Raw genomic sequence first — 24791 nt, 5'->3', positions numbered from 1 at the left:
TCAGGGTACCAATTTGGATCAAAACCTGTAGAGAAGGGTGATGTATTGGCATAGTACGCTTGCATAGGTGGAGAAGCCTGTTCACCATGATAGGAGGCATCTAAACACCGTCTACAAGTAAGAATAGCATGTCCTGGCCGGTTACGCAATCGACAAACCAGTCCATTAGTGGGGGTATGTTGATCACGACCACGACTACGACCACCCATGTTGTTTTTGTGAGATCCACGTGTACTAGTACTAGTTCTACGACCATGAGATTGATTTGAAGGTCTGTTGCCTACCCATGCCATGTTGGCTGCTGGAGTGGTTGGGTCTAAGGTAGAGGAATGTGAGTGCTACTGAAGCTAGATCTCATGGCTCAAGAGCAGACCTTGGAGATCCTCTAATGTGATAGAGTCAGTGTCCATCCTCATAGTGAGAGAGGTGACAAATAACTCATATCTAGGTCTTAAGCCAACAAGAATGTAGAGGACCATATCATTTTATCCATCATTGGTTCAGAGAAAGCAAAAAGGCAATTAGTAAGATGTTTAGCATTTTGAACATACTCATGAATATAGCTTGCACCTTTCTTCATTGTTTAAAGCTGCAACCTGTTGAAGGACTCTAGCACAAGAAGGAGAGCGATAAGTTCCAGCAAGTGATCTCCAAGCAGTTGCAGTAGTGGGAATTACACTCTCTGAGAGTGAAGAAATAATCCAACTTAAAACGAGCTGATCAAAATGCCTTCATGTTACTACAGGAGGATGATCAATTGTCTTGGTAGAATCTGAGGGATCTGGGATTTTGGACGATAGACAAGTCATGGAGACATCACCCAGACACATAAGATAATGGGCATTAAATAAGGGAAAAAACTAAGTTTGCCAAATATCCTTCTCTTTCTTCCCCGTAGCAGTAGTAGTGGTAGTAGTGGCAGTAGTAGTAGTAGTGGTAGTAGTGGTAGTAGTGGTAGTAGTAGTAGTAGTCTCCTGTTGCTGTTTGAAATGGAGAATATCCTTCAATATGGTCTTGAGAATATCACATGATGGCTCAGTGTTATTATGGTTCAGTCTTGAGGTAGAAGAGAATGAACAGTGTTTTGTTTTCAAGAATAGCTTTGACATTTTGAAAAATTTTAAGTTGCACATGTCATCACTAAGATAATTGACAGACTGTTAACGGTAGGGATTAAATTAACACTTTTTGAAAGTTTGGGTGCTGTAGTGACACGTTTGAAAGTTCGGGTACTAACTTGACACTACCCTCAAAGTTCAGGGTACTAAAGTGGAATTTACCCTTTAAATTATGAGTGCTTAAATAGTTTCTTATATTTTTTACCCAACCCAAGTCCTTTTTGGTGTGCCCCATAGCTTATCTTGTCCTTTCATTATTAGAACTAACCTTATTATTATTTGGGATTATTTGATCTGATCCAATAAGAAATTATTATTATTATTATTGTTGTTGTTGTTATTGTTGTTGTTGTTCTAATTATTATTATCTAGGTATCACATGGTATACATCGCAGAAGAATAGGGTGGAGAATTGAGGATAGAATAAGGTGCACATTAGGCCCATTGGACTAGAAAGGATCAGGGTTCATTTGGTTTTGTAGTTGGAATTGGAATTAGAATGGTCTATTCCCATAGTTTTTTTTTTTTTGGCTCAAATAGGAATTGAATTGGGAATTGAAATCAGCTAGATGGGATTTGATTCCCAAGAGAGGGGGAGAGTATGACCATTCCCTCAAATTGGAGAATGCCATTCCACCAGGAATGGGAATGAGATTCCAATTCTTCCCAAACAAAATAGTTGGTATCAGAATGGTTGATTTCGATTCTAAACTCCTATTTCTACAAATAAAATGAGCACTTAATTGAATTTGATTATTGTTTTACTGGTTGAGGGACCAATCATTTTGCTCTACACTAACCACAAATGCAAGTAAGAGATTGAGTTATTGTGGGTCATATGCACTTTATGGCTAGTGTGGAGCAAAATGAGTGGCTCTATAGTAAGTAAAACAACTATCAAATTCTGGTAATCTGATCTCTCACTAGACATACCACTAAGAGATTAGGTTTGATTAATACACCTCCTTTTTTGGAGCGACATGAGAGACCATCTCAAATCTCAACTACTTAACAAGCCTCTAGCTTGGTATTTTGACAATGGACCTAATAGTTCTTTTATTATCCCTCAAGTTCTACTTGACAATCAAAATTATTATTTTTTGAAGCCTAAAAAGAAGAAACTCATTTATTAATGCTCATCATACAATCAAGAAGATGCAACCATGTTAATGCTTTATTTAGTGATTAGTAGTGTCAGTACATGCACATGTGCAAGTGAAGTGAAATGATATAAGTTTACACACATAATCAATTTTAATTTTATGACCTGCATTAAAACTAAGGCAAGTATCCACTTTATAAGAGTGAGTGTGTGTGTGTATATATAAAATAAATATAAATTTTAACATATATAAAAATATAATAAATATAGATAAATATTTTAAAATTAATATTAATAACAATTCATTTTTCCAAAAGTTATTTTGCAGAATTATTAATTGATATAAATGAAGTAATTTTTTTATTGTTAGTAAATTAATAATTGAAATTAGTTTTCTATTTTTTATCTATAAAAACATATTTTTTAAAGTTATTACATATTTTTGTTATTTATAATCTTCAATATCTCTAAATTTATTAATATATTTTTCATTATTTCAATTTTTTTTAATTTTAAAATTATTTTTATTTTATATTTTTTTATAAAACATTATTAAATCTATTATAATTATTTTTGTGGTTTTGGTAAATTTCTTAAATTTATTACATAATTTCATTCTTTAATCTATTTTTTATTTTTATATCATATTTAAAATATGATTTAGTTATTTTTTACAAATTTAAAATATTTAAAATAAGTTATTTACAATATTATTTAGTTATTTAAATATATCATTATTTAAATTTTAAATTATTAGCTATTCATTGAATTTAATAATCTATAAAATTTTAATTTACATTATTATTCCATAATTTTGATATTAATGTGGTATAATACAAAACTATTGTTAATTTGAATATTATGAAATCTATTATAATTATTTTTCTACCTTTAAGAATTTTTTTAAATTTATTACGTAATTTGATTGTTTTAACTATTTAAAATTTAATTATGTTAAATATTTAATTATTTAAAATATTTAGTTATTTATATATTTAAATAATATGTAAAATATTTAAAATTCATTTTTTAAGTTATTATGTAATATTAAATATTTCGTTATATAATTATTAACTATTTTTATATTTTTATATTTTTATATTTAAAATACATAAATAACATTTTTTTATTTTTAAATCTTTATTATTTGAATAATATTTAAATAATTTTGTTGTTTAAATTTAAATTGAATAATTTATAGAATTATAATTTATATTGTAAGTGCATAATTTCAATATGAATTTCATAAAATATAAAATTGTTAATAATATGAATATTATTAAATCTAATATAATATTTTTGTGTTTTTAATAAAGTTATTACCTAATTTCATTATAATATTTAAATAATTCTTAAAATTTTTTAATTCAAAGTTTTTTCAGATAGATATAGATGAAAATTGAGGGAGAGGATAAATATGAATTAGAGATGATTTCAGAGAAATTGGGGAATAATGGTGCCACTTGGCTAAATGTTAGAAAAACTAATCTCTCTTTCTTGCTTTGTGAACTCTCTTTCCATGTGGCCTATTGAAAGGCCTAGGTAGGGTGAAAGGGATCAAGGGAGATACTCAATGAGAGAGTAGGGATGGGGTTATGGGAGAAGGGGGAATAGGAGGAGGGGAGGGCTGTTGACGTGGACCATCTCTCTCTCTCTCTCTCTCTCTCTCTCTCTCTCTCTCTAAGATATCCTCATCTTCTAAGATTTCTATAACTTGGCACCTATTCATTCTTTTCACATCAATTATGAAAATCCAAGGAATGCAATTGAATCTCAAACCATTGCTAGCCAGACATGAGTTCAGTTTTAACCAAATTCAAACCCAAACAAGAGGGTCAAATTCAAACCAATGGTTCAAAAAAAATATCAACAAACATATAATAATATTATTGGTTCAAATTTGAATTTTGTTCATTTAAGTCAACAGACATGATCTGATTGAACCGGATCCGAAAAATGATCCATTTATTAATTAGATTGAGTTCCGCAATTGCTTGATCCAGTCTGATCCCATTATAAATATTGTTTCTTTACTACTAAAATTCTTTAAATTTTAGTAGGAATTGCAATTAGACGTACTCATTTTTTTCTATTTATAATATATTTTTTATGTTTAATACTATAAGTTTATTTTAACTTTATAATTTATTCATATTTTATTCAAACCAAATACTCAAATATGTAAACCAAATTCAAATTGAATTTGTGTTGTACATATTTATTAGATAGCGCATAGCGGTGACTCTTATTAGATTGAATTTAGGCTCTATTATTTGCTGGTAAGTTTGGAGGGGGTAGCTGGTCAATGGAAAAGTTAATAAGTTCCCACATTTGTTTGCATCTATATATATATATATATATATATATATATATGTTGATGCTCAGATAGGCTGAGGACAATATTGTCAATTCACTCCTAAGCCCGAGCAAGATCAAGGTGTCAGAGGTTTGAAGACTGAGGTGACCGAGAAGTAGAGATCGAGGTGGTGAGGATTCGAGGTCCAAAGTCCGAGGTGCACTATGTCTTATGTCTGAGGTAGCCAAGGGCTTGGGCGTCGGTTCTGCAAGAGGGAAAAATGTCAAAGGTCTCGGGTGAAGACCCGAGGCGAGAACTCCGACGGTCAAGTTAGTACTGAGGTGTGGGGTGGAAGAAGTTTGAGGTGCGAGCACCCAGACAAGGTCATTAAAGAGTAGTGGATCTCAAGTACTGGGAGAAAGCTAAGTATTCGATCATTTACTTGGAGGGGGTCACCTCATATTTATATTTGAAACCGCCTGGAGGTAGGTGAGCTTGGACAATGGGCATTGAGTTCATACACGGGGAGCATGGCCATCCTAGACTGCCAAGTGACCCCGTGCCACTGGTTCCTTAAAATCTGCCGAACTAAGCAGTGCATTAGCTGATTGGCTCTACTCTAACACGCACTGCCCAACATGTGTGAGTCCTGCGATTGGATAGGGCTATCTAAATTACTAAATTATCTTGTCATGGAGAGGAAAATGGTCAAACATGTGGTATTAAAATGCTCCTATCAACACATAAAAGTTAATGATCTGGATATTGTTTCATTTGTCCAATTAACATTTCTTGACAAAAGAACACAAGTTAATATATTTAATTGGGTAACAATTCCCCAAATAGCACTTATTCAGATAAATGTAAACAACTTACCACGAATACAGTGGGGCCTATATTCTGTTCGAATTCGATCTGATCCATTCAATTTTAGAATCGTTATCCTATCATTTAATGAGATTTTAGGACTATGACATTAATAATAATAATAAGAAGAAGAAGAAGAAAGATGGGTGTAACAATAATAAAATATGAGTGAACTGTTAATCCACATGCACGATGTCTCTCCTACTACCAACTATGGTCCAACGATATAAAATAGTAATATCCGTATTTCTCTGTATAAAATATTCATTGGTGCCAACAAACATTTCTTCACGCAAACAACGTGCGTGAATAGCGAGGCATGCCGCATGCTGTAGCTTTTTCGGTCTTTGCCTAAGCCACCATACAAATGAGGTTATTATATCCTTTAACTAACTTGGTTGTTAAACTGCCACGTACGTAACATCATCCATAATAGGTACAGCCCAAATTAGAGGGGTGCCCCTTTGTAAGGTCTAGAGGGCAGAAGCTACCAAATTACGCGTCACTTTGAAAGGGCCGGAGGTCGAGTTCAAATCTGTCCCCTACAAAACTGCCCCTACAACGTCTCACATTCTGTCGTATATTGAAATTATCTTCTGACGATGGCATCATTATTCCTGATATTATTATCGGAAGATGTTTCAAGACAAGGTGTGGAACATTGTCGGGGGCAGTCTAAAGGGGGCTGGGACCCATATGGATAGTTTGGTAAAAAATCCGAAAAGCACAAATTGACTATTAATTAGAGTTTGCAAATGAATTGAATTCGGATAGCATCGATTGATCAGCAAAATTCAAATTCCGATTGATTATTGAAAAGTATCTAAATCTAATCGGTTTTGAAGACCTCGTAATCAGATTTTAACTTTAATTTTTTAACTCTTATATATAATAAATTAATATAAATATAATATGCTAAATTTATTATATATAATATTTTTTTTATAATTTTAAAAATAATTACATAAATTTTATATATTAAAATAAAAAATATCATAATATAATTAGAATTTTATGTATCACTGACAAGCCTATTATTAATTAATCAATCATTTGAAGGGCTATCAACTTCAGTCTTTAGGAATGATTTACTGTTGAACCTGAACCAGTTTAACCGAAATCTTCAGCTTAACCTTCTCAAATGGGTCTTAGGAATATCAAGGGATTAGGGTTACCCCCACCCTAAACAGTTTGATCCTATTCCCCACCTTGAACCAATTCGGCCCTTTGAATGTTATTGTTGTTGTTTTATTATAATTTTTTTTTTTCAGATCTTTACAATCAATGCAAAGTTTTCATCATAAATGGTGCAAGAATATACTTTAGCTTGAAAACTTTGCCCATTTCAAATTTTGATACAGAGGGAGCCTAAATACAGAGTCTTATCGCCATACTTTTCTTTCATGGTCGATGACATCAAACACTCAGATCTTCAGAATTAAGATCAGAAGGCACCACCTCATTTAAAGGAAGATCGTCTATCCACGTGTCTTTCCAAAAGTTGATAGATCAACTATCACGTACTGACCAACCAATACCCCTTTGAAGGAGACTTAATTCTAAGGCTGCATTTGAAAACAATGCAAATGGAGTGTAAGTCTCGATTCAGGGTAAATTTGCACTCTGATTCACTTTTGATTTTATTTGGCAACATTGCATTTATGTATTGACAAATGACAAAAAATACATTTTCCTATGTATATTTACATTGATAATAAGATGTAATAGTACATCAATGAAAAAGAAATAAATTTGCATTCAAGTGGGTTTTTGATAAAAAAAAAAAAAGATATATGTTTTATTGGAATTCGTATTTGCACCTATTACAACTAAAATTTTATTTGGTAGGAAGGTAAATTTATCAGTGCAAAATTAACCAAAGTTTGTAATTTATATGAACGGTTTTATACTCTACATATTTACATTCACACTTCTTTGCATCGTTCCCAAACGCAGCTTAAAGATTTATTTATGGTTAAATCAGCTTACAATGAAGCCTTTATAGCTAGAAGAGGTAGTGAATTGGTTGATAAATTACTATTTAGAATTTGGAGACTTGGCTTGCCCCAAAGTTAAAACTTTCTTGCTTTTCTTGTTTAATAAGTGAAGAAAGTTTTAGTAGCCTTTGTGGGGAGACAGAGGATACGGATCACATTTTTACAACTTTCCCTTTGTCAAAGCAAGTGAGAATGGCTACAGAAAACTCTTTTGTAGGAATGACTAGTGACAATGGAGTTGGTGACCAAATTGCTCAAGTCAAGGAGAAGTCTGCCTTAATTATTTGGTGCCTTTGGAAAATTCGAAATGATAAAACATTTAATAATTAGAGTGCTGGTCCAGCTAATACGATAGTGGAGGCTATTAAAATAAATTTTGATGCATCACGAAATGATAGTGGAGCTTGTCCCATTGCTTTTATTGCTCAAGATTCTATTGAAAGAATTTTGGAAGTTAAAAGCCTACCGTATAAGCAGTACTCGAATAAATGTTGCGGAAGCATGGGCTACTTACGAGGCCCATAATAAAGCTTTAAATTACAGGTACCATTCCATTGATTCTCTTTCTCATCAAGTGCTGAGAATAGTATAAGGTTTGAGCTTGGTTTGCTAAGGTATATAAGGCTCGAGTTCGATCTTGAGCTAGAGTTTGAGCCGGCTCGAATTTGACTTGAGAAAAAATGTTTTATAAAAAAAATATATAGATAAAAAATATTTTTTATTTGATATTTAAAAAATTAGGAATTATAATAATTAGTTATTCGAGTTCAGTTCGATTATTAAATAAGCCTGTAAATTGGGCCCAAACTCGATTCAAAGATAAACCAAGCTGAGCCAAGCTTTTTATGAGCCGAGCTCAAATAATTCATAAAGAGCTTAGTTCATGGCCACCTCTAATTGGTGAGCTCTTGAAAGGCAGAATGGAATATCTTCATGTCTATAAGGAGACCAATCAAACTACAAATTAGACGGCTAAAGAAACGGTGACCCATCCAAACAAAGTTCTGTCTTTTAGTAATGCTAATTGCTAACATTCATAGAAATCTGGATATGATCTGATTTGAATTCAAATATAAACAAATCAAATTTGATTCAATTCATTTACAACCCTAATTACAAGCATATCAAACCCATCCCAAGTAAAGATGCTAATAAACATATCCTAATAACAACTAGTGTTTTAGCTGGATTGGTTGACCTGTTGTTTGGTTAGAATTTCAAGCCCGTTTCACCACCAAACTGATTGCCTATAAAAATGTTGATTTGGTCAATGACCCAACAATCTGCCAGGTTGAACCATTGAACCGTTTGACCCAATTAGTGGGTCATTGGTTAGAACTTTATTAATTAATAAAAAACAACCATTATTTGTAAATCTTTAAAATGGTTTTATATTTATAATATTTTTATTATTTAATTATGATTTATTTAAATCATTAACCCATCACATAAAAAATTAATTTTACTTCCGAATTGGTTTTAAAAACATGACACTTGCCAACCATCCATTTTAATTTGTTCATAAAAAATAATTATTCATTAAAAATAAATGTCAAACCGTCAATTCATTCAATTGATTTTGATTTTTATTTTTTCATCAGAACAGGCCATCCATTCAAACCGAACAGCCAAACCATCGACCTGAAAACCAGTGGTCAGAAGGGTTCCAATTCCAAGTCGGATTTTAAAACATTGGTGCCAGCCAAACCATCGACCTGAAAACCAGTGGTCAGAAGGGTTCCAATTCCAAGTCGGATTTTAAAACATTGGTGCCAAGAACCCCCAGATTTTTGGAATTGATGTCCAAAATAAAAAATTTGTTTAAGATATAAAGGCTCGGTTTGGAAGGAATAAACATACAAGGTTGCGTTTGGGAACGGTGCAAATAAGTGTGGATGTAAATTTGTAGAGTGTAAATTGGTTCATATAAATTGCAAAGTTGGGTTAGTTTTGCATTGACGAATTTACCATTTTATCAAACAGGCTTTTAACTGTAATGGATACAAACACGAATTCCAATAAAATATATGCTTTTTTTTTATCAAAAGCCCAATTGAATGCAAATTTACTTTTTTTTTTATTGATGCACTTTTACATCTTATTACCAATGTAAATATACTTTGAAAAATCTGTTTTATATCATTTATAATGCATAAATATAATGTTGCTAAACACAGAAAAAAATAAATCAGAGTGCAAATTTACCCTAAACCGAAATTTACACTCCATTTGCAGCATTTCCAAATACAGCTTAAAATGCAAAAAACTATTAACTGAGCCATATATATATGTATATATATAACTGTACATTTTTGTATTTATACTCTTTCCAAACTGAGCCAAAAAGGCAAAAGTGGCTCTAAATAGGACACTGTTAAAATTTGGCCCTTTGTCATTCCTCTTTTAATTGCAGAGAGTGCCGACTCAAAAAAACTACTAACCCATCTTCATTTTTTCATTATATTAAGCATGCTTCTTTTATGCGCAAAAGGGCCAAAACACTTGTTTATTAGTGCCTTACGCCTAACTCTGATGCCTCTTATTTTGTATCTTTCAAAAGTCAATAATTGCTCGTTTGGGAGGGTTGATGCATGGCAGTTTTTGGCTTTCCGAGGTTAACCTTACTCAGGCAGCTTATAATCTATGTTTGGTGAAAATTCTGGCAAGGTATTAAATATTGACATGGGTTGATATGTGGGGTGTATCCGTAGTGTTTTTTTTTTTTTTTTTTTTTCATTTTTTTTTAAATTGGTTTAGAGGGATAGTTTAAGGCTCGACTACCTTTTTAAGCCGGTAGCTGATCTCATACAATCCTTATAGGGGCATATGGGAAAGCAATCAGTATGATACGTATGGGCCAATTTAGGCCAATAGATGTCAATACTTTAAACTTTGCATTCTGGAAATACCACCATCCCAAGCAGATGCTTTAACATCGAGGATGTGAGGCCCACCATGATATTTTTAAATAGATCATATCAGATCCTTTTCCATTTTCCCATTTGATGTGATGGTTGATTGATGGGATACATTTGATTTTGGTGGGACCCCTCACCCCTCACCCCTGTTGATGGTTCATGATCAGTTCACGCTGCAAAAAGAAGAAAGGCTAATACCCTTTACTGGATGGATCAGAGCTTTACCCTACTTTTTCCCAGTTTGGTTGCAAACAGGTCTCAATCAAGTTGGGCAAAAAAAGCACGCATCTCTAGGCACGTGCATAATTGACTAACCAGTCATCATCAACCCCAGCTCTCTCCTGTCCAGAGGCTAATTGATCAAATATATGAAGCAGCCATGAGTTGGGTTGACTTTGCAGGCAAAAGAACGAAGAGGAACATGGAGAAGAAAGCAAGGATTGTTCTGGTTCCCTATCCAGCACAAGGCCATGTCACCCCCATGGTCCAGCTAGCCTTGGCCCTTCGCGACCTTGAGTTCGACCCTGTGCTGGTCGTCCCAGACTATCTGCACCTCAAGATCATGTCGCACATCCAACCCAACTATGGCGTCTCCTTCATCTCCATTCCAGACGGCCTGAGAGAGAACGAACCCAGAGACTTCTTCACCATTGCGTTTTCCATGGAGAACAGCATGCCGGCCCATCTGGAGCGCATCATTCGTAGCTTCAGTCGAGATGGAAGAGTGGCTTGTGTGGTGGTTGATTTCTTAGCCTCCTGGGCTATCGAAGTTGCCGGCCGCTGCGGGGTTCCGGTGGCCGGATTCTGGCCCGCCATGCTTGCTATGTATCGTATCTGTGTGGCCATTCCGGACATGATCAAGGTTGGGCTCATCGATGAATTCGGTAAGCTAGCTACAGCTTTCATTAATTCTAGTTTCATATCAATATTCATATATAATAGTGGTTAATTTGGTGCAACCATTAACAACAATAATTAAGCAACTAATACAGAATTAACCCTAATTATCCAAACCCAGTTGAAATTTGAAACTTGATTTGGGTCTTGAAATGCAGCATCACCCAGCTCTTAGATCAATGGGCATGTGCAACATGTATAGTCATCTCCCTTTGGATTTTATTTTAAGTATATAAGAAATCAACAAAGTCTATTAGGAGCTGTGGTATCAAACCACATGCCATGTTTAACGAGCTTGACTAAGGAATCATTAAATAATTGTGAGAGTATGAGTACCTGTTGCATAGGGGTATGAATTGGACTGGATTTGGTCCAATCCGATTTAGTCCGATGTGAGTCCATATATCCAGGTCCAATCTAATTCAATGAATATTTTAGACTATTTTGGACTGATCCAATTTAATGCATGGACCGTCTAATCTGTTCAAATTTGTTTTGATATAGATTCTTTTCAGATATTGGGTTAATCCAATTCAATTCAATAAAAATTTATTATGAACGGACCAGGTTCAATCCAATCTAATGAATGTTTTAAATTGGATTGGTCCAATCTAATATATCTTGTTGGTCCGTTCAATCCGTCCAAATTGATCAATTTGGATTGAACATGGTCCAATCCAAAACCGGTCCATTGACACTCTTAGTTACATACATATATGACAAGCAGTGAAATTTAGGCCCCATTAAAACAGTTTTCTTTCTGAGCTTGCTCTTATTAGAATTAACTAGGCTGCGTTTGGGAGTGTTTTTCTAGTGGGCTTTTTGTGGCTTTTTCCATTGAGAGATTGTCTGGTGAAAGTCCAAAAGGGCCTATTGCATTTAAAAAAAAAAAAAAGCCCATTTCAAAATGCATGTGAAAAACACTCTACTTGTGTCAGCCAAGCATTAAAAAACATTTTTTGAAAAAGCCCATTTCTAAAAAGTCACTTTTTCATAAGCCTCTTTGGACCAAAAGGCACTCTCAGTCTAAGATCCATAATAAAGGTTAGCTAATTGTATTTTGTGTTGCAGGTAAAAACAAATAAAAGTAATAAAAAATATAAAAGAGAGATTGTACAGTTAAGTTCTTACATGATTGGGGAGATCATCTGGATAATACAATCCACTTGATTCCCATTTGGTGATTTTCCTTTATTTTTTTTATCTAATTTTTTATAAGCGACTTGTTTGGTCCTTGTCAATCCATGTATGAAACCAATCCTTATTTATTTTCTTTCAATTTTGACAAATAACACAAGCAAAAAACTTTCATGGCTAACATAATCAATGGGCCTGATAAGGCAAACATTTAAGTGTTGGAAGTCGGCATACTTACCTTGTTACCTTGTGAGGTGACCTGTGATTCAACAAGAATATTCTGATTGAGTCATTATATGTGTTAATCCTGCTCCCTTCATCATTTATTGCCTCAAAAATTTCAGGCAATAAACAAGTTTTATCCTTCTTTTCCTCCTTTTAAAACCAATGGCTGATCAATTGGGTAGATTTAGTTCATCAAAGACATTCGAGATTTCTTACTCACTCTTTATTCATCGTGAATTGAAGACACATATCTATATTATAAATTTAAAGATGTGTGGCTGCAATTCATGACTTGTAAAGAATGGATAGGAAAAGTGAGTAAGAAATCTAGGCTCCATCAATCAAAGAGAGGATTCCCATCAAACAATTTATCTTGCTTAAATGCATTCACACGTTATATGCACATGTGCATGCAGGTGACCTCCATTCCTTCTCGGGCTGGCAAGCATAAGAACAGGTTCAAGTATGAAAACAGCCACTTTGTCAAAGGTTAAGACCCTTTTTCATGTCAATTGTCATCATACACAGTAACACAGTTTTGAATTTATGGCTGTTCAACAAACTCACCAAGTTAAAGAACTTGAAATGGAGCCTAGAAGTAACAAAAAGAAGAAAATGAGCCATTTCACCATTTCAGATCCCATTGAAGGGTTCATTAAGGAAGTGACAAACCTGAAGAATGCATGCCACTCAAATCCATGTGATCAGGCACCTTAGGAATACAACTCGGGTAAGATTGGCACGGGTTTGAGACTAATTAACTTTAATCAAATCGGATGTCTTAAGATCCTAACCCTAACTCAATCCAATCAAGTTAGGATTTCCTACCAATAAAATACATTTCAACACCCTACCAACATAATCTAGCACTATACATCTTATCATGAGATGCGGACCCATCATAAAAGTAAGACTTATTATATATAAAATGTGCTGTGCTAGATCATATTGTGGTAGAGTGTTGAAATGTATTTTATTGGCAAGAGATCCCAACTCACCTAATCAGATGTTCTAATTGACCCAATTCAATTATGAAAACTGGTTGGGATCTTACCCATCAAATTTCCAAACACATGCATGATTTAATGTATATTATTATATTCATGCAAGTAAACATGTTTCTAAGTCATCAACCTTAATTTGGGGTGGTCCCAACCCAAGCTGCACTCGAAGCCACCTGCATTAAAAAAAAAAAAAAAAAATCCCTACTGTGCAATTAATATGTATTAATGGACCAAGTGACAAGCAGTTTCTTCTTTCTTTTACACATGGGGTGCAGAGTGTAAAGGGAAAATGGCAAATACAAGAAGATATTTTAATAAATGACCCATGGTACCTTTCCTTTAGTTTGGGCAAAAGTAAGTTACTGAGATTTTTATTTTTTTTTATGTTTATGGGTAGGAAGTGAGATTGTTGAGATTTAGCATGTGGTTTGTTGTACGGGTGTTTTGTGATAGGTATTTATAAAACTATCGTTATATTATTGTTAAATTAGTATTTTTTTTATTATATTCATCTGTTTGTATTGATATTCATAAAATTGGGTTTTGATCTATGTGTACATTAATTGTTAAGGGAAGTTTCATTTTATTGCTTCTCCCAACAGTTAAGTGTTTATTCATTATTTCGTTGATGTGATGTCTAATGACGCCTAAGTGTCCATAAATGATTTATCAAATACTTTTCTTAGTTTTGAAAACAAATCAAATATAAACATTTATTTAATAAATAGTAACTATACTAAACATATACCTAATGGATACCATGACTTCACTCATCACACGGATCTCACATCTCACATTTCACCCTTCACACTGACCTCACAACCACATCTCTGATCCTACCTTGTATTGGGAACATTTTCTATGAATAACATACAAGAACGAGAGTTGTCCCCAATATGTGGCTGATACATAATGTGAGATCTAAGTGAGGAGCAAATCCAAACTTGATTTCAGTGAGAGAACTACAACTCTGCCACAGGCCTACAACGTCGATTTAATGTGTCCAGCATTATTTGAGGCTGTACTGTGGGGTAGAACTGAGGTAGGTATGTCAGTGGGTCGGGTCAAGTGGCAAACCCACACTGGCACGTCCCTATAAATTTTTATTAGGGTTTTAAATCGGTTTCGGGTTAAGCAAATCCTTATTTAATTTAGCCTGATCGTTGTCATTACATATGGGTCGGTGTATTTAGTCAGTTCAGATTCGAATTGAAGTTAGTGCAGAACCCGTATCATATCCGACCCATTGACAGCCTTAGGACTAGCGTTCTGGTTAAGGCCATGACCCATAGGCTGCGCCAAACACTGCCCTGGAATCCTTGAGAGCTGACTCGTGAACTTGAACAAAAGATTGCCCAAATGCAGCTGACATCTCCATCAAACACTTCTAAAGCATTGATCATTAATTGATTATTACAAGAGCTTGTTTGGTGTATATTAATTAAAATTAATGGTTATTTGATGCTTTGGCAGGAAGTCCCCAACAAAAATGTGCAGGACTTGTTCTTCCTGGTCAACCCATGTTCAGCTTGGAAGATCTACCGTGGTTAGTAGGGAACTCTGTGGCACGAAAGTCGAGGTTCGCCTTCTGGTTAAGGACACTAGAAAGATCAAGATCCCTGAAGTGGCTCCTTGTCAACTCATTTCCAGAAGAACGTGATGGATACAGAGAACAGTTTCAGCCAACCCACAACAATGGTCCAAGTATTTTCCCAGTTGGAGCTCTGATCAAGCATACAGAAAGCAAACACCCTAGCTTCTGGGAAGAGGATATGAGCTGCTTGGATTGGCTGGGCAAGCAGAAACCAGGGTCTGTGATCTATGTGTCATTTGGAAGTTGGGTTGCCCCCATTAGGGATGAAAAAATTCAAGAGTTGACCTTGGGCCTTGAGGCCACCAAGAGGCCATTCATTCTGGTTCTGGCTCCTATGTGGCGAAAAGGTTTACCAGTTGGGTTCCTGGAGAGGGTGGGTGAGCGAGGCAAGGTAGTCTCATGGGCTCCTCAGAAAGAGTTGCTTCAACGTGAAGAGATTGGATGCTATCTCACACACTGTGGATGGAATTCCACAATGGAAGCCATACAAGGTGGGAAGCTCCTGCTCTGCTATCCTGTTTCAGGGGACCAGTTTGTGAACTGCACTTACATTGTGGATGTGTGGGGGGTAGGGGTGAAGCTCAACAGGATTGGCCGCAGAGATGTGGAGGAGGGTGTGAGGAGCATAATGGAGGAGGGAGGAGAAATGCAGCAGAGGATGATCAAATTGAAGACAAGAGCTGTGGGGAAAGAAGGGAAATTGAGGGCTTTGGCCAGTCTAAAAGCCTTCACTAATGATCTTGATAAATGATTTGTAACACACCATCTCATTAAATCTTGTATCATGATGTTGTGTATTGTTTTCTTTCCTGTCAAGGAGTTGTTGATCTTGATGTCATACCTAAATATTTAACATCCCAATTACTCTCAAGTGTTTACATGAATGAGGGAGTTGGTAATGGCTCTAGGTAATCCCAAGTGAATCACATATTTTGGGTCATAGTATACTAGTGATTAGAGAAAGTGAGAAATGAGAGGTTCTATTTCATTCATTGATCAACCTTGATTAGAAGAGATTAAATAGAACCAGCTCAAGATGTAAGCATCTTATATGCGTATTAAAACAAAGCCCTCAGACTAAAGAGTTTCTCTCTCATACAAGTGGTATCTTATTTTCTCAAGAATGAAAATATCAAAAGTGGTTACTTCCACTCTCAAACAAAAATATTCATTCCTCAGATATATGTCTTTCTATCCACTTAAAAAAAAAAAGTAGGTAAAATGCCAAAACCTCCCCTAAATGTTTCTGATTGTTGTTGAAACGTCCCCATAAGTTTGGTAATTACAATCACCTCCCTTGAACTTTCTAATACAATTGCAGGTAGATCCCCTCTATTAGAATCTTCTAAAAAGCAGCACAAAAATGTCCAAAATATCTATGCAATTACTTTTGACCAAAATATTTATTTTCCAAATTTTCTCTTCATATCAATCACTACCCCAAATCCCTCCAAACTCTTTTCTGAAATTGATTTATTTTTCAAATTCACCCTTCATATCAATCGCTCAAAAGCAACTTAAAACCCTTTTTCTTTTTTGTTCATAAAACTTGTATTATTTTTTCTAAAGAAACCAGCCTCAATAGTAGCTATATAGGTATTTTGGACATTTTTTTGTCTCTTGTTAAAGGATTATAACAGAGGGTGTCTATTTGCATCTATGTTAGAAAGTTCAAGGGTGGTTATTGCAATTACCAAATTTTAGGGGGAGGTTTCAACTAGAACTGTTTTTTGGGCTTGGACAAAATTTCAAGCCCGTAGGGTCAGGATCGAGCTTAGGCTTTAAATACCAGGCCCGACTACTTTTTGGATCGAGTTTAGGCTTTCTCAAATAAGCCCGACCCAATACTATTACATATAATAGAAATATACATTATTTATATATAAATAAAGTTATTATTAGTATTAATTTACAATCAAATTAATTTACTATTCAGGAAATATGAATTAATGTATTAATTTATTAAACTATTACCAAATTAATATAATATTAGCTTATTAAATTACAAGAAAAATATGGCATTTTATGTGCAGATCAGGCTTCGGGCTCGAGCTTGGGCTTCGGAACTTATATAAGGGTTAGGCTCGGGCTCAAGATCTAGGCCCAAAGGTTAAGTCAGGCTCAGCCTCAGACCTAGACATTTTTTGTTGGAGGCAAAGCTCGGCCCGAACTTAGCCTGGCGTGGCCCATGAACAAGTCTAGTTTCAACAATGGCCAAAAACTTCCGAGGAGGTTTTAGAAATTTACCCAAAAAGTATAAGCTTTAAATGGTACTTCACAAAACGAAAACTCATTTCAAATGATGTATGATCCTTAAAATGGGTTATTATTTAGAAATAAAGCTTTATTTAATCTCTTAAATTAAATAACAAATCCATATATCAAATAAAATAATAACCTAAATTTACACCATAAAAAATGGGTGTCAAACAAAATTTATCAAAACACGTGAATCAATATATATATATAATACAATTAGGAATGTCATAATGCTCCTTGTGGTGCAACTTATTAGGTGGAAAGGATTGGGTTTGGGTTAACCTAAGCCCAAACCTAAGTTTAAAACCTTGATCTTAGGCTTGACCTAACTCAAGGTTAAGCCTAAATTTATCAACCTAGGCCCAATTGAGCTTAACCACATCTCGTGTTGGGGTGTTGAGATTTTGTAGCCCAATTTCTGGATAGAATATATTGATAATATGTAGATATGTATATTATAAAATGTTGGGTGGGGTTCATATTAGGTTGGGCCATGGGCTACCCAAGGTCTCAGCCCAAGCCCAACTTGCATTTGGGCCAGGCCTGAGTTGTTTTGCCCAAGCACAACTTGAATTTGAAAAACCCAAGTCCAACCTACGCAAAAGCTTTGGTTGAGTCGGGTTAGGTTCAAGTTGGACCCACCTATGTTGCACCCCAAGCTCTTTTTGCCTCCAATTCTTTTAACAAAGCTTATGCATCACACGGGTCCTCATTAGTTTAATCCTAATCTAATAAAGTGAGATTCACTAATCTAGTTATCTCACACACCTTACTACATTAATCCTTGACACACCCATCATTGATTGGGGATCTATGATTTTCATGTTTTGCTAATAAACGACTTCTAGAGGATATTACTTTTGAAGTTTGGTAAGAACAAAGCCAACCAATTACCAGTTGTTGAGATGGTCATTTGGCTGGTGGGCCTCAAGTGCACTGTACACCCTTCTTTGCCCCACCTTGAATCCACTGTATTGTGTAGTATGTAATACTTGTAAGAACATAGACTTACAAACTATCACGGACCTACTTTAATCCATCTTATCTAATTTGGTCCAATTTCCAACTCGGGTCACCAAGCACTAGTTAAAATAAAACTATAAGAATATGTCAAGTGACAAGCAATTGTCTATTTTATCTAATGTGGAATGAAATTTTTAGCAAGGTTTTAAAAATCGACCAAAAACCCGGAACTGCTTTGACCACTAGTTTTTTTGTCAGTGGTTCGACCATTTGGGTCAAACGATTCAAGTGGTTTGACCTTTGGAATATTAGGGTTTAGGGTTCTTTCTCTCTTCTTTTTAGAGAGAGCTGGTGCTAGGATGGTTGAGAGATGAGAAAATAAGAAAGAAAGAAAAAAAAGGAAGTAAAGAAGAAGGAGGAGGAGGAGGAGGAGGTGAGGCAACGTTTATTGGCCACAGTGATGATCACCTATTCTCAAATCTCATATCTAGGATCTAGCTCGCTTATCTCTTTCTCAGATATCATATTTGAGATCTCGCCTCTCTCTCTCTCACACGCACACACATAGATTCCATTGATCTCAGATCTGAGATCATGTTTTAGACTCTTAATCCCTCCCCCATGTGTGAATCTCCTTAATTTTTTTCCTTTGTTAATAAATTGTAAATTTCTGCTCAAGTTGAACAGTTTAACGGTTCGACCATTCAGGTCAATGGTTTTTTACCAAATCAATGTTTTTTTAACAAAAAGCAGTCTAGTCTAAAAATAGACCCAAAAACATGATCAGTTCCTGGGTTAAAAGGTTCAACCGTTCGGTTTGGTCTATCTTTAAAACAATGCTTTCCAAAAACCTCTCCAATTAATGATAAAACAATATAAACAATAAATATTATAGAATGTACCAAGGGGTCCCCTACCATCGGCACTCTCTCTCAATGTCTTCCCTCTTCTCATAAAGGAGTATAGTATACTTCTTTTTGGGTGGAAGAGTTAGGGGTTGGGGGATGGGCTACCCCTATAGTGTAGTATACTTCTTTTTGGGTGGAGGGGTTAGCAACTTGCAAGGAAAGAAAAAACAAGAGAAAACCTTAACATTCTATATGGTCGATCTTTACCAATAAATCTACTCATTCTCAACCACCTAACTAGCGAACTTAGACAATATTCTTCATCTAACCTTGAATTTTAGTGGTCTAATGCCATTTGTTAAATCACTTGAATCCTATTTAATAGAAATTTAAGAGGTTGGTGGGTTATGCAATGTATTAAGTGTTGAGAATTGGGGTCACGAAAACTTGGAGAAGAAGTGCTCTTAGACGTGTTTGAAAACACTGTCTTTAAATTGTTATTCCCCCCCCCCCGCCCCACTTAGTTTTATTGAGTTTGTTGTTGGGTTATAGGCAAGTTCGTTCTCAAGATACAATAAAGCCTTGGGCGAGAATCTGCAACTAGCAAAGTTGAAGAATCTCTTAAGAAACCTTCTGTGAGACAGTAGTATATCAAAGTAAGAGAGACAAGAGTGATTTTCAAAAACCTACGCTCAATTGCTTGATTCACATTCCTTAAATAGTTTCTAAAGAGTCATGGAGAAAAGGAAGATGCTGGTTCAGAAAAGGCTCTTTGAATAGTCACAATTTCAAATATTGTGACTGTTAAAAGGTAGTGAAAAGTTAATGACTATTAACTTTGAATAGTGCCTCTTGATCACAACGCTCAATTGCTTGATTCACATTCCTTAAATAGTTTCTAAAGAGTCATGGAGAAAAGGAAGATGCTGGTTCAGAAAAGGCTCTTTGAATAGTCACAATTTCAAATATTGTGACTGTTAAAAGGTAGTGAAAAGTTAATGACTATTAACTTTGAATAGTGCCTCTTGATCACAGCGCTCAATTGCTTGATTCACATTCCTTAAATAGTTTCTAAAGAGTCATGGAGAAAAGGAAGATGCTGGTTCAGAAAAGGCTCTTTGAATAGTCACAATTTCAAATATTGTGACTGTTAAAAGGTAGTGAAAAGTTAATGACTATTAACTTTGAATAGTGCCTCTTGATCACACCCAATTAGATCGCGATCGTTGAAATCATCAATGGTCAGCTTCTCACCAAAAGTCAAAATCACCTTACACAGACCACACAGGTGTGAGCAAAGTGCACTTCTAAAGGGCCTCATTGCATCACACACACGCGTGCACGTGCATTGTACAGTAGCAAGCCTTCATACGCTTATATTTCTAAGGAGTGTAAATAAGCTCCTATTTGAAAACTTAAACAAGTTTAGTAATTCTCCAATGTGGGACAAGTTGAAAACTGGTTATGTGCAGGTGTGTTTTTCATGTAATTGATTAATCAAACTCAATTGGATTTAATCTCTAATGAAATTAAATTAAATAATTTGTCTTGAAGAAGAAAAAATATTCAAGGAGTAAAAATTTTAGTCAATTTGCTTCTAAATAAAATTGCAACCACTAGAAAATCCATTAAGAAATAAAAGATGGCTTCCTTCAATGCAACCTAAGCTAATTAAGATTTTGCCTTAAGTATACAATTGAGGGATAGTTTATGAAATTGTAAGGGTGTAGCTTTGGTAGGACCAACTGTTAGTTGGATGCCCTAAACCCAATCTTGTGACACTAAAAGTAGGGCATTCTTGTCAAATTTCTTATTAATAAATGGAAAGCTTTATCATAACTACAACTTTCACCAAAGTCGATAGGAAGGGTGGTTGTCATTGCAAGTAAGGAGGCAAATTTGCTACTTCGTCTAATCCCTCTTTTTATTCCAAATCCCTCTCTTTTTGTTCACCAAACTTTGCATTTTCATCTTCTTTGTTTGGCATGACTGAAAGAAGAAAGATTATCAGCATTCAATCATCATTTTTCTTAGTTAGTTGTTTAAAAGAAACAAAGACAATCAGTATCCATCTGCATTTAAACATTTTTAATAATTAACCCGCAAAATTGTTATTTGGGTCAAACGCATGGTTTTAAAACCAACCCGGTGATCGAATCAGTTAGGGTTTCGGTTACTAGGTCAAATGGTTCAACCATTCGAACCGAATGCTCGACCCATTTTGACAGAAAAATAAAAAATTCAAAAAAATGAAAAATGGTCAAAACCGTTCAAATAGTTCAAACGGTTAACCGCCCGGTTTAGCGGTTTGCTGACCAAAATCAACGGTTTTGGGGGGAAATCTGATTTTTGGGGAAAATGAAACAAGTCACCTAACCAGTTCCCGGTTTTCCGATCTGGTCCGGTTTTGAAAACCATGGTCAAATGGTTCACTAGTTCAAATGGATGGATTGACAGTTTATTAACTTTTCAAAATTTTTTCTAACATTCCAGGTTATGGTGTAAACAAAACCTAATTAGGGGCTGGTTTCTAGGTAGAACAGTTCAACGGTCTGGGTCAACAGTGGTTTGAAAACACTAGTTGATACATTATTTGAGTTTTTTCATTAATATAATTACTTCCTTATACCACAATTCAGATTGATGGCTCAAGATGAATTGAAACACAAAGTCCATGATCATCCCTAATTTTATTTTAGTATGGTATATATATATACACACACACACACACCTAGGGGTGACCACGAGCCAAGATCTTCACGAGCTACTTGAGATTGACTCGTGAAAAGCTCGACTTGGCTCGGTTTCAACTAAGCTTCGAGCCAAGCTCAAGCTTAATAAAGCTCAACTCGTGAGGCTCACGAGCCGGCTCGAATAGCTACATACATACATACATACATACATATATATATATATATATATATATATATATATATATATATATATATATATATATATATATAATAATAATAATTTTAGAAAATAATATATATAATAAAAAATATTATATATGTAATATTTTAATTTTTATATATAATAATAACTAATTATTATAATTATTAAATTTTAAATATCAAATAAAAAAGTATTTTTTATATATAATTTTTTTATTTTTATAAAACATTTTTCTCAAGTCAAGCTCGAGCTTATAAGCTTTTGACTCGAGCTCAAGGTTCTAGCTTGAGCCTTGTACTACCTTGACGAGCCGACTCGAATACACCCCATGTTTAATTTTGCGGGAGATGCACACTACGGTGATGAAACCATTTTTAAGCTACGTGAATTTCCTTTCTGTTTAAATATTAAGTTGTAACATAGAGCGTTGGAACATGCTCACATGTGGCCTTCCACTATTATAGCGTGAATTTGTACTTTTTTGTTGTAAGAATGCTCGCCATAGATATCTACGGCTATTTCTACAAGAAAAGCCATAGGCACCCTTTCAAATACGAGATATAACAAGGTGGGGTATCATTAAATTCCAAGAAAGTATTATGTGAGGGGTTTAATGATATTCTACACATGTTCAAATGGATGGTGTGACACAAGTAACAAAACCTAGAAACTATTATGCGAGGCACATATGCTCTAGGGACCAAAAGTTTGAGATTGGAAAATGCTTGCGAAAGTATTGAATTAAGTGTCCATTTGGTTTGCAGTTGGAATCGAAATTAGAATCATAATCGAAATGATCCATTCCCATAGTTTGTTTGGTTCAGACAAGAAAGGGAGTGGGATTGAAACAAGCAGGAATATGATTTCATTCTCAAGAAAGAGACAAGGAATGGCCATTCCCTCAAATGGGGGAATACCATTCCAGCAGGAATGAGAATGGGATTTCAATTCCATCCAACCAAACAATTGGAATCAAAATAGTTCATTCTGATTCCGATTCCAAACCCTATTCCCATGAGCTAAACGGGGCCTAAAGTTATTCACTCATTAAATTCTAGTGAACCAAGAAACTATTGTGTGAGACTATGGGATTCAAAGGGACTTTTGTCTTTCATTAGGGTATGGGATTCAAAAAATTTAGTGGGAGGTACCTTTACAACTTGTTTATGCTTTTGAGGTTTAAAATATGTAGATCATTACCTTTTGAGAAAGAGGTGATTACTTCTGTCTCTTATTCAAGTCTAAAAAAGTCCCCAATTGAATTCTATCTTTTAGCATTTGTTATTTTCCTAAAATGTGGCCCTTTGCATAACATCTCCATTTTATTTGGTTTTTAATGATTTTTAAGTTGTCATGTTGTTTGTATTGCATTCTTCAAAATACATTATGTTTCCTCGATTGATTAATATTTAAAAATTCCCTTTGAATGTCATTCATTATAGGAATAATTGTGTTTTTTAGTGAATCATATTATGTTTTGAGAAATCATCGTAGTAAGAAATCATAAAGCTTTTAGATAGTCATATCAGTATCAAAGTCCTTCATGACACCAAAGTCCGTTGTGGCAACAAAGTCCCTTGTGGCAAAGAAAGTGATGTTGTTTCATTAATTTTTAAAGTCTCTTGCCTTTAGACTTAGAAATCATCAATTTTTAAAACGTCGTGCCTTCGGAAATAAAAATCATCGATGTTTCACTTAATGGTTATTGATTTTCTTATCAATTTTCAGCTAAAAAATTATTCATTTAAAGTCTATATGTTCCAAAGTCCCTTATGGTATAAAAGTCCTCTGTGGCAAAATATGAGAGTTTTGTTGATAGTTGCATCATGGCATAACATGGTTTTTGCTGATTTGCTCTATGGCATAATGCTTCATAGTTATAGAAAACATCACTGTTTTAGTTAAGGATCCTTTTTCATCAAGCTTCAGTTAAAAATCATTCATTTAAATAACATCTGTTCCAAAATCCATTACAGCACTAAAGTGTCTCGTAACTGTAAAATCCCTCATGGTAGCAAGGTCCCTTGCAGCATCAAAGACCCTCGTGGCATTAAAGCCCCTTCAGTTAAAATATCAATGTTTTGTTGATAATTGCATCGTGACATGGCATGGTTTTTGCTAATTTGCTTTGTGGTATAACACATCCTAGGTATAGAAATCATCAGCTTTTAAACTAAAAATCATGATTATCTTATTTTAATTATGTTTTAAAAAAACCATTAGCATTCTCGTTTGATTCATATTTATTCCAAAGTCCGTTGCAACACAAAAGTCCCTCATGGATAAAATATTAATGTCTTGTTAATAATTGCATCATGGAATAGCATAGTTTTGCTTATTTGCTTTGTAGCATAGTGCACCTCAAGTATAGAAATCATTAATGTTAAAAAAATCATCAATATCTCACTTTAATTAGTGTTTCAATTGAAAAGAAAAAAATTAAAAAAAAAATCATTAATCTCCCATTTGAATTGTTTTGTTTCAAAGTCCATTGTAATAATAAACTCCCTCACGGCATCAAAGTCCCTTGTAGCCAAAACATTATTGGTTCATTGTTTATTTCTTAGCTCTTAGCATGTTGTGGATTGTAATTTCCATTGTAGCGTAACACATGTCATAGATACAAAACATCTACTTTAGTAAAAAACATTAAGTTCTCGTCTAAATTATA

The 24791-nt window shown here is 34.5% G+C and overlaps 1 protein-coding gene across 1 annotated transcript; it reads left to right on the top strand.

Annotated features, from left to right (window-relative positions):
• Window positions 1–10637: 10637 nt before the first annotated feature.
• Window positions 10638–16039, top strand: LOC148846433 (UDP-Glycosyltransferase superfamily protein). Its single transcript, XM_088953258.1, has 2 exons — window positions 10638–11182; window positions 15035–16039. The coding sequence occupies exons 1-2, from the start codon at window positions 10678–10680 to the stop codon at window positions 15904–15906; spliced, it is 1377 nt and encodes a 458-aa protein (XP_088809384.1). The 5' UTR covers window positions 10638–10677; the 3' UTR covers window positions 15907–16039.
• The last annotated feature ends 8752 nt before the right edge of the window (window positions 16040–24791 follow it).

This window comes from Nelumbo lutea, chromosome 7 (assembly GCF_056320005.1).
Source record: "Nelumbo lutea isolate HS-2025 chromosome 7, American lotus-T2T, whole genome shotgun sequence".
Classification (NCBI taxonomy): Eukaryota; Viridiplantae; Streptophyta; class Magnoliopsida; order Proteales; family Nelumbonaceae; genus Nelumbo; species Nelumbo lutea.
This window is presented reverse-complemented; position numbering and strand designations above follow the sequence as displayed.

Coding starts and splice junctions, on each gene's coding strand:
- LOC148846433 (XM_088953258.1), top strand. CDS start 10,678: ATGAGTTGGGTTGACTTTGCAGGCAAAAGAACGAAGAGGAACATGGAG. Junction 11,183..15,034: donor TGGGCTCATCGATGAATTCG/GTAAGCTAGCTA, acceptor ATGCTTTGGCAG/GAAGTCCCCAACAAAAATGT.